The 17168-nt window shown below is 28.8% G+C and overlaps 1 protein-coding gene across 2 annotated transcripts in view; it reads right to left on the minus strand.

Moving 5' to 3' along the window:
* Positions 1-4491: 4491 nt before the first annotated feature.
* The window catches only part of LOC145333954 (uncharacterized), a 39623-nt gene continuing 26946 nt past the window's right edge, over positions 4492-17168 (minus strand). Inside the window, exons 5-8 of one of the 2 annotated variants that reach the window (XM_080179213.1) lie at positions 11412-11498; positions 9654-9741; positions 9328-9375; positions 4492-8109 (exon numbers count right to left, since the gene is read on the minus strand). In XM_080179213.1, coding sequence (XP_080035339.1) covers positions 8069-8109; positions 9328-9375; positions 9654-9741; positions 11412-11498 — 264 coding nt within the window. In that variant the 3' untranslated portion in view covers positions 4492-8068. The remainder of the gene's footprint in view (positions 8110-9327; positions 9376-9653; positions 9742-11411; positions 11499-17168) is intronic. The other variant, XM_080179214.1, reaches the window with a different exon arrangement.

Here is a 17168-nt window from a genome sequence, read left to right on the forward strand (position 1 = left end):
TTTTTTTTACTTATTTAAAGCGAAGCTTTTCTATCATTAGGGTGTGTCTGTCCGCCCGTATGTACATACAGATAGCCTTTTTGTTAGTTTAGGCAAGTAAATATCGATTTCAAACGTTGTATGGTGATTCCTGTAGTAGTTAGGTACGATTTAGAAAACTTAGCAACTCCATGACCGTTACCAGAATGTTATTTTGAACTTTTCTGTAATAAAAAATTTTTATGTCATGTATTAATCTGATTGATCTAATTTTTGGAATACTGATTCCTAGGACAAAAAAGTACATTAAGTAAGTATGTCCTTAAACATTATCCTGTATTTAAGCAGTTTTTCAAGAAATTTACTTACAATTTTGTGTCGACTTTTATATATTTTTATTCTGATTATTCAGTTCTGACACTCTGCAAGTGTTAATGTTAGTTTGTCCTACCATTCCAGAGCTTCGCTTATTTGGATGTTGTCATCCTTTTCTTTTAAATGTAATCCCTTAAAGGAAACTTTAAGATTTTATTCTTAGCTATATCTGACTAATGCTTAACAAACTATTAAGGATTTGGCCTATTTTACCTAAAACTATTCTATATTTGTAAAAATACAATAAAAATTAAGGAAGACAGTAGCCTGGTTAATATTAGGAACTAACAGTTAAAACATAAATGTTTAATGTACTGTAATCACTATTGTATGTCAGATATATAGGAATATGTTCTCTGGGTCAGATTTTCTATAGATGTTTTTCTCATCTGCTATTTAAGATAGTCGGCTAAGTTTTTGTGGTAATGAGCACCCAATAAGTAATTTACTTTGTCTATCTGTTTGTTAGTATTGCTACAAAACATAAATATTAAAAATAGATATATTTCTATTCTCGATTTCAACAATTGATTAAATGCTCTTTAAATATCCTTGTCCGTATTCTTACCCATGATTTTTAAAGCTTAAATTATGGATGTTGTTATTTTTGTTTAACATTCATTTAAATCTAATTGATATGAATCTTTCTACCATTATCCTAAGATTGCTTAATTTCCGTGTACCATTATTTTATATCAGAATTGTTCCTATGAAAAACTACAAATACTTAACTTTTACTTGTATTTAATGCAACAAGGAAGCATTCATAAAAGGGCGTCGTAGCTCAGAAGTAGCTCTTTGATTGGCGGTAGTGAGAGTTTGAGTTCCATTATCTGTGTTAAAACTCAAATTTCCCAGTTGCAACTTTCCCTTGGTTGTGTAAGAAGGGAGATTACTGATTGGTTTGGATACTCAATAATTACGTACATAAAATCAGTTCAACCCTTATTTCATACGCCTTTCCAGAAAGCGCCATTCATTACAATGACTTAATATGTGACAACTGCCATACCTACTCCATGCCTATTTAGGTCCAAACACTTAGAAACTATGGCTACACACACAGGAAGCATAAATCCAAATATTCAAAGGAAGATAAAACTAAATAATGTAACCTTTAGTATATGACAATACGCTTACCGTTCTTCCTTTCCATTATGTAAATACCAGCATTTTATTCTCTAAACATCACATATAAGATATTATATTGGATGAATGATTTAGTAATTTGACTAATCACTTTCCATTAGCTGATTGAAAAAAAAGACAGGGAGATGTATTCTGTACATAGTTTTAGAATATACACAAATTAATATTTTTCTTTATTAAACTCGAATTTGTTTACTTATTGTTTACAAAAAAATATTACCTAGAAAACTCTGGGCACTGAAGTAATAATTATTACATATTTTATTCTAGTCCCTGGATTCTGTGCAAACTTTTTATATACTACGCTATCTATCTATAGTTAAGACAGCGGCTAGGCCCATAGTGTCATATAGGGGCACTTTAGGTAGGGTGGGTGGTAGTACTCTATCCATCTCCCACTTTCAATTTGTTTTAAAAGAATAAGTTAAAAACATTGTTTTGGATATGAGCAAATTTTTTTTTATAGGTGATTTCTCTTAAAAAGGTGGTGATACCTTCGCCCAAAATACAGGGCGTTTAAAAAATAAACTGCGTTTTCCAAATTTGGGAAACAACCATTAGGAGTACAAAAAAAATAATTATATGTTAATATTCTCTATAAAAATATGCATCGAAATTGTTACAGGTGTTTTTCAATATCTCTGAAAATAACGGCGCATTTTAAAGCATAAATATTTCAAAAGATGCGTATGATGCTTTTTTCTGGTAGAATTTTGTGCCTTAAGGTTGGTTTTTTTAAAAATTTATTCACTTGAAAACAACATCTTAATACGGCCAATACAATTTTCTACCAATTACACTAAAAATTAAATTTAAAATTCCCTCACTGAAAACAAATATTCAGTTTTTCTTCTTGTATACTTAAGAAACATAACCTTAAAAATTGCTCATGTTCGTAAATCCCCACCCCTCATTTATTCCTATAATCCTTTAATTTGATTGACAGGTTAAGATATAAACTCATAATTTATCCATAATTTGTAATTAAATGCTTTAATAAAAAAAATTCAAACTTCAATAACTTTTTTTGTCTTTAGAGATTTTTTTGTCAAATAAAAAGGAGTTTTTTTCTTTTTACTATAACCTACGTTATTAAAGAAGATTCTTTTACTGCAAATGCATCACAATCAAGAAATGGAAAAAAAAGGACAAATTGCAGTTTCTTAAAAATGCTTTTGTGAGGAGCTAAAAAAGCATTTCACCTTTAACCCTTAACGTTCAGGGGGGGGGGCGTTGAACGCCCCCCCATCTGGTATTTTCTATCTCATTTTCTGTGTGTGAAAGATAAAGAGCCTAAACTGCTTGACTTTTTAAGTGTGGGTATGAGACATAACTGAGAGTTGAAATTTTTTGAATATCTCCATCCTGGCAGGCACAGGATGCCAGCAAACCCGGCAGGGTCATCCAGGTAAAGAGCAAAAATATTTTTTTTGACTTAAACAAAGCATTTTATCTTACCAAAATACTAAAATATCCTCTAGTAGTACATCCTCATATTAAATACAGGTGTTCAAGTCAATTTTAGGTTCTAGGTATGAAACTGCAGGTCCTGATCCTCCAGGTCTCCAGAAATCTTTAAAAGGCTCCTGTGGCCGCAATCTTTTTACTTAGAGACTTCAAATTTCAAACTTAAGCTTATCTTACATGTCTACATATTGTATTAAAATTGCATAAAGCTCCTCCGCCGTTTTCCCGCCGACCGCCGACTGCGGCGGCTGGCAGCTGCCAAATACAGCTGCGGCCGCTGAAATTATATTTTGATATTTCAAATATAAAATTTACATAAAGATAAACATTTTCTGCAAAAAAAATTTTATTCAAAAATAAAAAATTAGATGCTGTGAGAATTGGTGCAAAAAATATGACGTAACAAAAAAAATAGCCAATGAGAGGCCGTTATTGACCAATGGCGGCAATGGTAGTGGCCGCCATTGGTCAATAACGGCCTCTCATTGGCTAATTTTTTTTGTTACGTCATATTTTTTGCACCAATTCTCACAGCATCAAAAAATTACAGCCGTTTGAAATTTATAAGTAAAAAAGGACTTAAAAACAAAGGTTGTTAAATAAAAGGGTGAAGGAAGCGATAATTGACCTTGACTTACTTAAGGTCGGAAATTCATCATAACACAGGGGATTTGCACAAATTTTTTTAGCCCTCTAGCTCTAATAGGAACTGAGATAATAGGGGGGGGGGCGTTGAACGCCCCCCCACCCTGACTGATTAAGGTGCGGCAAGGGGCCCGACCGTAAGGGGTTAAAACTCATTAAGGTACTTTTCTTATACCTTTTTCTAAATTAATATTGAAATTCTACGATTTTTTTTATACATAATAGAAGAGTTATTTTAATTTTTCTTGCACAACATTTTTCACATAAAGCATTTTTGGAAACTATGTACCTATCATAGAGGCCGTATTTTTAGAGATAATGAAAAACACCTGTTATAAATTTGATGTACTTTTTTACAGAGAATAAGGACATATAATCGTTTTTTTTTTCTGTATTCCTTCTGGTTGTGTCAGAAAAACAGAAAACGCAGTTTTTTCTGAAACACCGTGTAGTTAAAAACCTTCCCAAGACCTCTGAAAAGATACACTGTGCCTGAGAAACGTATCGGTTCAGCAGTTAACTAGATCTTTTGGTACTCACACACAAGTTACTTTTATATAATGATTATTCTTATCCATTAATGCCTGTATTCTGAGAAAGAAAATATATACTTACAAAATACATACATAAAAAAACGGTCCTATGACAAACGCAGGAGTCCCGAACGTCGGAGTGGACAATCGCAGGAGTGGACACTTAACCTAACCTAACCTATTTTAGATCATTTTATAGGTTTTTTAAATGCCTAACACCTGCGGGGGGCTTATTTGTACATTCATATCTTCACCTAACCTAATATTTTAACACTCCTGCGTTTGTCCACTCCCACGTTTGTGACTCCTACCTTTGTACTGGAACCAAAAAAAAAACAATTCCTTTCAAAATCTTCAGAGATAATTTATTTGGAAAATATGATTTCAATTAATATTTGATAATAATTATAATAATATTGTACCTAATCTTAAATGTCTGAAAGTGAAATGTACTAGGGAGGACATAACTTTATCATAATTCTCATATAATCATTATGATTAGACTACCGAAGCAATTAAATAATTTATTGTATTGCATTATAAACAGCTTTCCGCGGATATTACAATAAAAATTATAAGATCAAAGCCAAATTGTTAGCACATAGGGGCCGAAGGCCTGGAAAAACAACAATGGTTTTAATTTTACGAATTTTCCTTTTAATATTCGTGGAAAGTTGTCTACTATGCTATACATGATTTTTCAGTATGGCTGAGAACCGATCGTAATCCATCATATATTAATCGGTTTCAAAGCCATATGGAATATATATTAATGGCAATGTCAAACCAGTGCATTTTACTTAAAGACATTAAAACAGAGCACAATTGTGAATAATAATGATAATATAAGGTTAACTTGATCGTAATAAGTGGTTATCACGTTGGTTAGTTGAGCAAAACTTTAATCTTTCAAAAAAGACAATATATCATTTCTATATTAGCTTTTCAATATATAAAACATGTGAATTAAAGAAAAATTCATTTGGATCATAATTAATTATAAATAATATTTCATGTGATTTTTCATTTCATTTCAAGTTTGACTGAAAATTGAAATTATGTTCTTAAATTGGTTTTTGAAATGATATACTGTTTGTTTCTTTATACTTTACTAACTACAATATCTGTATAATATTCTAGATAAGATCAAATATATGTATTTAAATATCTAATTATCTGAAAATAAGTAGAAATAAAAGTATAAACTAAATCCTAGCCTAACAAACTTGGAAGGATTTAGCATCATGTGTATTAGTGTAATTAATTTTTTGCTATTCTTAAAAAAATGTGTTGTGGGTAAAATTTGGTTTAAATTATTTAATTTCAATAAAATGTTTTATGCCTTAACCACTTTTAGTAGAATAAAAGATTTTAAAAAAATTCAAATAAAAACCTTTAATGTTTTGTTGTAAAGGAATAAACCAAGATTGTTGTCAGAAAAGTTAATATCACAAACTTTTAATATTTCAGCTTAAAAACTATTTTCATATTCTAAATTAATGTTGTGCCTACGCAAATATAACTTTGTGTTAAGTGGTGGTAATACAACTTTTATCTTCAGTAAGTTAGAAATTGTTATTCAGAAAGTATTGGTAAGTGGCATAATTATTTAGCAACAACTTGGGTAAAGCATCATTCTCTGGAAACTAACTTCTAAATAAAAACAATAATGGATTAATGACATTTTAACATTATAGATGAATAAAAGTAGTTTTAAAAGATATTTCCTGTTTTTAAAGTGCACTAAATTGTAAAGATACAAATGATTGCCAGAATATAATTTTAGATTGTCAAATTTGTGCTTTTTGGTTTCTATTAGTAATATTGAATGTAAAAAATTTTGAAAAAATAAATGATATTAAAAAAATTAATCAGTCAGTTATAGAATGACATAGAAAAAAGATTAAAACTTTGTTATGAAAATTTTGATTGTCAAATTTTTCAATGTATTTTTTTTGCAATTTTAAAGTTGAGCAGAAAAAAAACATTAAAAACTAATTGTGTTTCCAACCACTGCAAATATAATATGGCCGCAAAAAGAAATGCAAAACACAGGCTGCACAGAGAAACCATAGATTAGGAATAATTATTCTGAAAAAAATGATACAGCAACTCCTGGGAATTCAAGATTGAAGTCAATTTTTTCTTAGTATTCTTATACTCAACTGGATGTTTTAGTAAGTTACTTAATAATAAACTGATACAAATGATTTTCTTTATGAGAAATTAATAGTTGATATTTTGTATGCATAAGACTATGTTCCTTTGATGTTGGCTTTTACTGTAAATTGACTTGTAAAGATAAGAGAGAACCATATCATGTCATGTTCAATTACACAATTACAAGATTTTTATATACTATAATATTATCTTACAGGATTTAGTCACAACAAATGAGCAATTGATTGTTACATAATAGTTCAACAATGATAAACAATTAAAATGGTAACATAATAAATCTATCTTTTATAAAAAATCAATGTGATTTAACCATAAATTAGAGGGTAAATAGGTAAAATGAGAAAATAATGGGAAAAACGTTATACAGGTTATGTTACAATTTGCAATCCAAACAATTTTAACTTCATTGATTTTCATTTTAAGTAAATTTCTTGATACTTTTTTTTACATTCTGAAATTAATGTCAAACCTGTAACAATTTTTTCTCATAATTCCTCACTTTTCCTTTAGTTGACAATAAAGACAAATAAATAAAAAAAAAGGGCAAATTCCCAACAGATTTGAGCATAACCCTTCGTAAAATAATAATATGGAAGACTCTTAAAGAGAAGGTATTTTTAGACAAGTTTTGATAGGCTGAATTATTTAGAATAGTAAGCTATTTTAAAAGAAAATGCTTTAAAATAAATAATAGTTGACAAAAAAATTATTTATGATATTCAATGAATTCTGCTGCAAAGACAATAAATCTAATTATCCAACAAAACTGTAATTTAAATTTGCTTTTCAAACAATTATACTGAATTATTAATATGTGGAGCCATTTCTGGACACATTAGACATAATTTAAAATTAATTTATAAGGAATTTTGTAAGTTTATTGTTTATTTATGTGCGTTTCAAGTTTTTTAAGGTGAATTTTTTTGTAATCAAAAAATAAAAAATAAATAATTTTAATATTCAAACTGTTTTCTATTAAAGAAAAAAATATTTGTAACTGATATTTGTTGATTATTGCTATTGTAGTTTGTTTTAGGGGTTAACACATAATGTTTTGAAATTAATATAAGACAATAAGGGTAATTTATATTATAGTATATTTATATTAACTTTACTATTTTGATCATATTTACTTTGGATACTTTTAGAAAATAAATTGTTTACCAAAAAACTTATAAATAGAAAAAAAATGCTAGTTACAATAAATTCAGAATCTGCTTAGAGAAAGCTTTTTCAGAAAGATAATAAAATTATCACTAACACTGCAAAAATGATTTTTTACAGTGTTTAATTATTAAGAAAAAATGTTAGATTATTCAGAACCACAATTCAATTATTTTTAATTAAACAAAAGTATGTATGTGGAGAATATGGAATCTATAGAAAAATATTTGCTTCTGTTTCTGAGTTAATAATTAACAGTTTTTAAGTATTGTATGACAACAATATTTTAAAGCAAATATTCACTTTTAGTGTTCAATTCTAAAATGGCAAAGTTGTTTTCTTTAAATCCCATATCCTTGATTAAAATTATTAAATAAGAATATTCATAACTAAAAAGGTATCAACATAATTTTGTTTCAATTAATATAGTGTATTCTAACTATACTTTGTAAGGCAATCATTTCAAATAAAAACTAAGAACAAAATAACTTTTCAACCTCAGATATAGTTTCATGAATAAGTGTTCTTAAAATAGTTTTTTGTTGTATTTGTTGTTTTAAAAGTTTGGAAATTAATTAGGTTTGGTTTTGTAGCTCCAGTTGGGCCGCCAACTCAGCTGAAATAGATTAATACATTATGCACTCAGTATTCTTTTTAAAAAAAAGGATGATTAAAATCAATTTTTGCAGAGCTGCTTGATAAGCATGGAAAGACTAAAAAGAAATAGAAAATGAAAAAAAATGAGGAAAAGAGAAGGATAGTACTCTAGTCCAATGTATTCTTATTTCTGTATAAACAAAAAATATATGATTTGCCAGGCAGAGTGGAGATTTGAGAACACCTTTTTTATTGTAGCCAAGATAACTTTCTCCTTTTTTTACAAATGGTTTTATGTTGATTGGTTGATAATGAAATCATTACACCTTAGTCTTACATAGATAAGACAGAAAGACAAACAAAAGAATAAACAGACACAAACACTAGTAAAGTAGCTTCAGCACATAAAAGTAGATATGTATTTGCTAATGCTAATGTCGTATGGGTGAGTTGCACTTGGGCTGAACAGTCAACTTGTCAACTCAAGGCCAGACTCTTGGTCCTTCACCTCATACCCGTGGTGCAGTACATTACAGACAACCAACTCTCTGGGATGCACGACCTTTGTCTGAAAAGTCCTAACTGTGCATGGTAACGAGTTGCGCCTGTTTTGAGCCAAGGCATTCCCCCACTCTAACTATTTACGTCGCGCATTTGACATAGTAGCAGTGGGAACCATTTTTAACGTCTTTAGTTTTTGACGCAGTGTCGGACCGAGATTCGAACCTATCACCTTCCCGACGACGAGCGAATGCGCTACGTGTTGAGCCACGGTCGCGGGTTAAAATTTAATATGTATTTAATAGAAAGCCAGATAGTGAGATAGAAAATATCTAATTTGAGAGAAAAATAATATAAGTTGTTGAAAAAGACAGGTATAGCAATGCTGAATTGAAAGAGTGAAATATTAGGACTATTTTACTCATAAATTTAAACACAATGCTACATATAGCCACATTTATATTCAAGAGCATACACACATTTCTGCATTTTGGGATATGTTTCTTTTTATTTTATCATAATACGAATATTGTTTTAAAATTTGAAGAAAAAAAATCTCTTTATCCATCCCCAAGTCATTATTATGTATGATTCAATTTTGATTTACTGGAGATTTTAAATCAATTTAACCATCAGTCTTTGCAATTCCCCATTAGCTAAAAGACATGTCATTTGCCAAAATTTCTTTATCTTAATTTTTGATTACTTTTTACTAAAAAAAAATATTATTAATTACCTTCTTTAGCAGCTTCTAATTCTCGCACGGCTTGAAGCTGCTTGATTACTGTAATACAATTTTTATAGTAAGAAAATAATGCAAAACTAGTACAAAAATACGGTACACATTTCATATGTAGAGCTAAATAAATTTAGTTTTTGTAAATCTTAAAATAATTTTGTTTTTTTATACTTGATTTCTAAAAGCATATCAGGTAAATTCCAATTATTTTTTTTATGCTTACCTAAGCCTTCCGTAGAAAGAGAGAATAATTAAAGGCTTATGTAAGGCGTATAGAAAGTCAAGCGCAAAAGATTTAAATGATGCCACATAAAATGTTTTACCTGATGAGAAAGCATAGGGTATAACAGTGACCATTATGAAAAGGGTAAACAACAGAATAAATGCGGTTGGAAGAATTGCTCTAATATCCTAAAACAAACTTTCATTACAATTTTAAAGGATTTAAAATATTTCATGATATTATGAAGCACAAAAAGTAACACTATAGACTTATCTAGAAATAATCAATACAATAGATTTAATATCATTTTTTAAAAATTTTCTGTGCAAAACTTTTAAACTTTATGAGAGCTACGCTCCTATCATCTAGGAGCTCTGTGTTCAAAGGGGCAGAGTGCAGTTAGGAAATTTTGTTAAACCTTTTCAAAGCTTAAATCTGAAAATAGAATAGCCTAAAAAATCACTGGGGTTAACCCATCAAAACCCAATAGGTTAAGTAGTTATTGAGATCTTAAGCTTTAGATAAAAACTTTTTACACATTTATATAATAGGTTTACATTATTTTTTTTATATTTTTGCTATATATAAGAGAATTGTTATTGGTTATCGAAATTAACTTTTATGGTTAAAAACTCAATGACTGCTGTTCCTATTTTTTTTGTTTTTAGAAATAAAAAAAACATGGTTTGTTGATGACTTCATCATAACATAACTATAAAGTTTGAATTAAAAAGGTCATAAATTTGTTTTTTTTGTCAGAATTAGCCTTGAATCCTTAATAGCGTGGATTCATAATAGCAAAAGAAAAGTTAAAAATTGAGAACAATTAATATTTTACTGTTGTTCTTAATAATGTCAACTTCATTACAAATAAAAGCAATCATATTTTTTTTCAGATAATATAGATACAGAAAATGTAATTGTCAAAAAAAAAAAAAATTATAAGTGTGTTCCAATAATTTGGTTGGAAAAATTTTGGGTGCTCTCATTTGATCTTTGGGTAACTTTCTTAAATCATTTCAACAAATAATTTGATTCTACATAAGAGATAAAGATAAGGAGCGTAATTTTTTTCGTAATTTTTTTCTTAAAGTTATGTGCAATCTTTCAGTCAAATGCGCTTATTATGTTTTTGGGTTTATCATACTACGCGTTTATTCATAATTAAGGACAGCTTGATCTAATAAGAGCATTTGACTGGAATCTTTCACCTCACTTACGGAATAATGCGAAAAAAATGACGCTTTTTATTGCTCATAATTGGAATTTTCAACACTATTTCGCCTATTGTCTTATCCCTTGAAACCCTGAATCTTTTTATCAATATGTTAATTATTCCTTTTGCATATGCAAACATGACTTATATATAATTGCCAAGCTATTTTTTGTTGAAATGATCCCACGGCCAGTGTTCACATATGATACAGCCTTGAATAAATTTGCATCAGTTTTGCATATTTTTCTGGACAAACTGGACTACAACTTTTTATTTTCTCTTTTTATAATTAAATATTTTGTTAATTTTGCACATGAACCTCATCTTAAATATAGATATTTTACAAACAAAACAACAAAAACTAACAAAAATTGTTTACAAATGCAACACAATCAATGCTTGCACGATTTTATGAGTGGTATAAAAGATTAGCTTATCAATGACTTTAATTTTACTTTACAACATCTTGAACATAATTCATAAGAGGCTAATAACCAGTCTAAAGAACAGAGTTTTAAATCAACATTTAAAGTTGTTTTTAACAAAAGAATGCAATTTATCATTTAAAATAAGTGCTGTCTTAAATTATCATATAATAATTGTAGAGTAGCTACTCTGTAACCAGGAATAAAAAATACTTACACTACAAGTTACTCCTCTGTCTTCTTTGACTGTTACTTTACTTTTCGCACTTCCGGCTGAAAGCACAGAACCCACGTCTAGGGCTCGCTGAAATATAATAGAGGTGTTACATTTAGAGAGTGACTCTAGAAAATTTAGATAAATAAATACTTAAATTTGTTATGAGATATCAAACTCATCTAAATATTATTTACAATTATTTGTTGAATATTAATTTTTTTTCAAAGAAAATCGACTAATAATCAACTAATTTTATTTAAAAAGGAAAATAATACTTTTATTATTTTTCAGGTATGTGATAATTAAAAAAGCATGCAATGTGTAGGATAAAGCAAGCAAATTATAATACCATTTAAAGACTAACATATATTACAAACAATATTATATTTGAAATTTTAATCTAAAGATTACATTTTTAATTGGCCTCCAAGACCCAGGGGGGAAAGGGTTTTACCTATCTATTTAGTAACCACTGTTTTTTGATACTTGTATACAAAAAAAGCTACAGTTTTTTTTAATGCAGTGTTATGTACATTTATTTTTGTGTTATATATATTTATCTAATATATTAAAATCAGTTTTTTTTTTGTTGAGGTTTTTGTAGTTTCGGTGGGATAAATTATGTATGCTGATAGTCAGTTTGAATTTATTTTGGCTAGGTATCCCTCCCTCCATCCCTGGTTTATTTAAATAAATAAGGAGAAGTTACAGTAGTCCATTAGTTGATTATATAATTTATATGTGTTATCTATAGATTTTGAATTTTACTTTATTTTAATTATATGAATAAAAATGTGTTTTATGTTCACCTAGACTAAATATATGGATCATCTATCTAATTTTGTGTTTATTTTGAAAGCGTAGCTTTTCTAAAATTGGTTTGTCAGGGAGTAATAGGCATAACATTAGTTATTTATTCTTGGGATAAATAACATTCAGCATACCTGGATGACTAAACAAGGTGTACAAGTCCCAGAATAGGTTTTTCATTGGATACTTTAAAATTGTAAATACTTAATCTTGATTTCATAAATAAATTTCATTGGGTTCAATTAAAACAAAATACAGGCTAGAATTAACTTATTATTTATTACTAAAATAAAACAAATTACTGAGTAGCCTTTTATACAATCAATCAATATTATCAAATTGCTTTTGATGGAATTTTCCATAATAATGTACACTACAGACATGTCTGCATAGACTATTTAAAAATTCATTAAATTTGGTTTGTATTGTATTCAATTACACTATTTATCAATATTTCATTGGTATATTTTCTTTTTCAAGAATATTATATAATGAAGGTTTGTTAATAATTTTCAAATGCACAAAATAACCCTTTAATTTTTTAGAATTCCTTAAAAATTAAAACAGATATATTAGCAATATAGTAAGCAAAGTAAGATGTTAGACTACAAGAGTATATTGATATAACTAAAAGAGCAAAAAGAAATTAGATTTGCAATATTTCTTGCTATTTACATAAAGAGATACAGAGTAAGTAAACTCAGTAATAAATAAGGTATTGTTTCAAATGAAATAGGCTTTTAATGGTATTCTAATTTTTCTGTCTTTAAACATTAAACAACTTTAAATTAATTACAAATTTTGTAATACCTAAAACTGTGAAAGGGAGAAAAAACTTTCTTAGTGGATATTTTTTTCCAACACAGTTTTCAAGTAAAATATCTTATGCCGCATTATTTCCCTCCTCTTCTAACACTTCCCTGCCTTTCCCAATTTATAATTCTCCACATTCATATTTAATACCTTCCTTCCATTTCTCTTTCTTGTCACAATATTGTATCTAAGTCTCTCTTCTTCCCTCTATTATTCCCTTCCCATGGGAAAGTATGGGGTGAAACTTATTAAAACTTTGTTATGCATAATTTCAGGTATTATCATCATAGCACATTGTCTTTATTTTCTGAACATCATAAAACAAAACAAGGGGAACTTAGCAGTATTGTAGCATGCAAAGCTTTAATGAAAAACAAAATAAATAAATACAAATTTAGAAGAGGTAACTAATCTAATATTAAAAGAAGATGATCTCTGTCTGTCTGTAAATCTTGAAAAATCAAGCATATTTATAGTTTATGCAAATTTCTTAGCCACAATTAGAAAATATCTCCCCCCTCCCTCCCCTAAAATAGATTACTTTTTACGTATGAAAGACTATCAATATGTTATTTTAAAGAATTTATTGGAAAATAATAATAATTATAATGTTTTATGAATCAGGGCATACCTCTATGGTCTAACTGTCATTCCAGTAATTATTTGGTGTTCAGAAATGCACAAAAAATATAAAAAAGAAAAATCTGAATCTGAAATTCTCCAGGAAAATGGAAAGTTTGAAATCAGTTCCACCTGCTGAATAATAAAAAGTGGCTTCCCTATTTTGTTCTCCCTTATATTCTTTGTAAACTGCAAATTTCAGATGCATTTTCTATCTATCTATTTCAGTATCTTCTCTCTTTCATACTGTGTGTCTTTCCTATCCTTAACTATATCAAGGTTAGGGAGTAATTCACAAAACAATATAAAACGAAAACAGATGACAACATCCATGAAAACGAAGCTATGAAACAGTAAGACAAATGAAAACCAACAATTGTAGAGCGTCAGAACTTAAAAATAGGAATATAAATGCATACATACATATAATAAAATTCTAAGATTGTTGCAAAACTGCTTAAATACTGGATACTGTTTAGGGATATACTTACATTTTTAGGACTTGATTATAGAGATGCTTTGCTTATAACATTTTACCTTTTTAATAGGAATCAGTATTCCAATAATCAGGTGAATATGACGATATATCAGATATAAGTATAGCTTTGCTTTTAAAAACTTCACCAGATCTTAAATTAACTAGAAATTAAAATTTACTATATGACAGAATATTTAGAATACACATTCCAGCATGATCAATATTACGAAAATATGATAAAAATTAATATATTATAAGACTTAAAACATTTTGTGAATTGGTACCTTTGTGTAGAGATGTATGTATGTATTATATCGAATAAGCGCACTACTCAATGCACACAAATATCCATCTATCCCCTACTAACTCTCTTAAATTTCTAGGAAATAAAAGGATAAAGTGATAGTTAGGTTAGTGATAATAAGAATAAGAACAAAATAAATTGGAGCTAATATCAAAATTGCTTTGTCAAAATAAAATTTAATCCTAAAAGTTTAGATTATTGTAAAAAAAAATTTAAGATACTTTTAGAGTTTTATTTTTTGCTTTATTTAAAATTGAAACTCTTTTTTTCTATTTTGTAGCGTCCCAAGAAATGATAAATGCTAAGATAAAATACAAAATACACACTTTAAGGTCAATTTACCTATTCGTTGGACCATTTATATATCTACATATTTCTTGTTTAAAAATGCACTTTAAATTGGTCACATTTGTTAACCTCTTCTAAAAACATTTGTTTTGTCAATAACATACAGTTATTTGTCATTTTAAATTATTTTGTTTTTGGATAATTTTTCAATCATTTTAGTGCTCCAAAGCCCAAGTAATCCCTTTTTTACCCATACTGGTCAGCAGCCAAGCATTCTAAAATCCTAAACGTTTTCTGTTTTTATATTCCATGTATTTTAAAGAAAAACTATAAATTCAACATTTCACGGCTGCTGAGCCTATTAATGTAACGAAGGATCTTGCTAACCGATAGAATTCTCCTTTACAGTGGATCTTCTTATAGGTCCAGGAAAGGTTTATAATTATTTTGAGGTAGGCAACCCCCCCCCCCTCCCAAAAATAAAGCCATCAACCAGATCTTACTTTTTGCAATGCCAACTTCTTGTCCCCTCCCCCCACCACCTCTCTACCACAAGTGCCCCCTTAAGTCTTTACTAGAAAGTTACATTATTTAGTAGCTGAACTTTTAATAGTGTGTTACAAATTATACGTGGATTTATTGACAATGGACAATTTATCGTCAATTTAGGTTGCTTAAATCGCCTTCATTTATAAGTCAGTTAGTTCATCCAGTAGGAAGAGGGGACGTGGTAAAGATGTTGGATTTGGGTATTGATATTCTATCAAGATTTGATTATCACTTTATAAGAGTAAATAAACCTGATGCAACATCCAAGTAATACTATATTGATTGTGTTGCATAATAGCTTGTTGATACAAATACAATATTTATATTTATTATAAATATAGTTTTTTGAGTGTTAAGTTAAACAAATATGATTTATGACTTTTTAATAATACACTTAACAACTATTTGTGTATAAATTGTACGTACAGTAGGGAAAAAGGCGCAAAAGGGTGGATTTTTCAAAGTAAACTCGTTTAGCTTAATTAAACTGTTAAAATATTGAAACCTAACTTTTCCTTTTTATTTTGTCAACATGGTTCTCCTTTAGCTTCTCATAGGTCCTGGGAAGGTTTAAAACTAATTTGGGGGAGAGTGCCGCCACCCTCCCAAGAAAAATTGACCCTCGAAAAGAAAAGAAAACTAGAAAAATACAAGTGCCGGTATGACTTACTGGATTTTATTTCGTACAACAGGGCCGAAAACGTTTCTTTTTAAAACTACAATTAAAAGTGTAGCTCAACTTCCCCCTTCCCTTCCCTTACCTTAAAGGCTCCTAGAGGCCTATAGGGGCGTAGCCACTAGTATGAAATATAGTTTTTGTCAAAATAATAAGAAGTCAATTTAAATTGGAAGCTTAAAACGCTTTAATAAACGGGCAGATTAAAATTAAAACATTATCTTTAAATTCATATTGCTTAGTTTTAAGAGTGACTGCCTGCTTATAACCTTTCAGATTAAGGTACCATGATATAGTTTTTTGGTTCTTTGGAATTTTATTTACCAAAGCTTAGTAAACTCCAAATTCAGTCTTTTTTACTTTTTACTAATATTGGATGTACTTGTCCTTGTTTAAATTAAACTTTCATGCAACAAAATTATATAAATTATAAAAATGCATGCATTAGATTTGGCTATGTTTAATATAAAACCAAATAAAAAAAATAAACAAAAATGATAATGATTTTATATGTGTATTGTGTAAGCATTATTTTTCTCTACTTAAACTTTAAACATTTAAAACTAGCTAAGATTTAGGAATTATAAATAACACAACATTTCAATTTGTGAGTGCAAAATTTATTATTTTTTTTATTTCCCAGTCTTCCATCTTATTGGGGTAAATCTAATATTGCAGCTTATCAACTCTTTTTGTTCTATTGAATCCAAATAAAAGATGGTAATTTATGTTTACAAATGGGCTTTTTCCCTAAAAATGCCTTGTTGAAAACTAAAAACCCCATCCTTATTGGAAAAAAATAAACTATGGCAAGAAGATTGTTTTTCTTTTGTATCTTAAGGTTAGGGTAAATGGGTAATGGGTAGTCCCCCCATGGTTAAGAAACCGCAGGTGAAGACCACAAAGCAGAGGTTATACAGAGGGAAAACAATTACCCCACCTCTAATTTTTAATTAAAGGGGTGGGGGGGATAATCAACAGACAATTTAAAGTTTATCTTCGTGCTCCATAATCCTTTCCTGACAATCATTGTTCTTTTTAAATTAAATTCTATTAAAGCTTAAATGTCAGGTTTAATCCTCTAATTTCGAAATTTTGTGTAGTATCTATGAATATTGTCATCATGTTTAGTTCAAACAATAAAGGTTGATGGATGTTTTTTTTAACAAAATGGACAGTATTTTGGTTTTACAACAATTTCTTTTGTAAAAGGGCTGA

Source organism: Acartia tonsa, chromosome 12 (genome assembly GCF_053477335.1).
Source record: "Acartia tonsa isolate MP-2025a chromosome 12, ASM5347733v1, whole genome shotgun sequence".
Lineage (NCBI taxonomy): Eukaryota > Metazoa > Arthropoda > Copepoda > Calanoida > Acartiidae > Acartia > Acartia tonsa.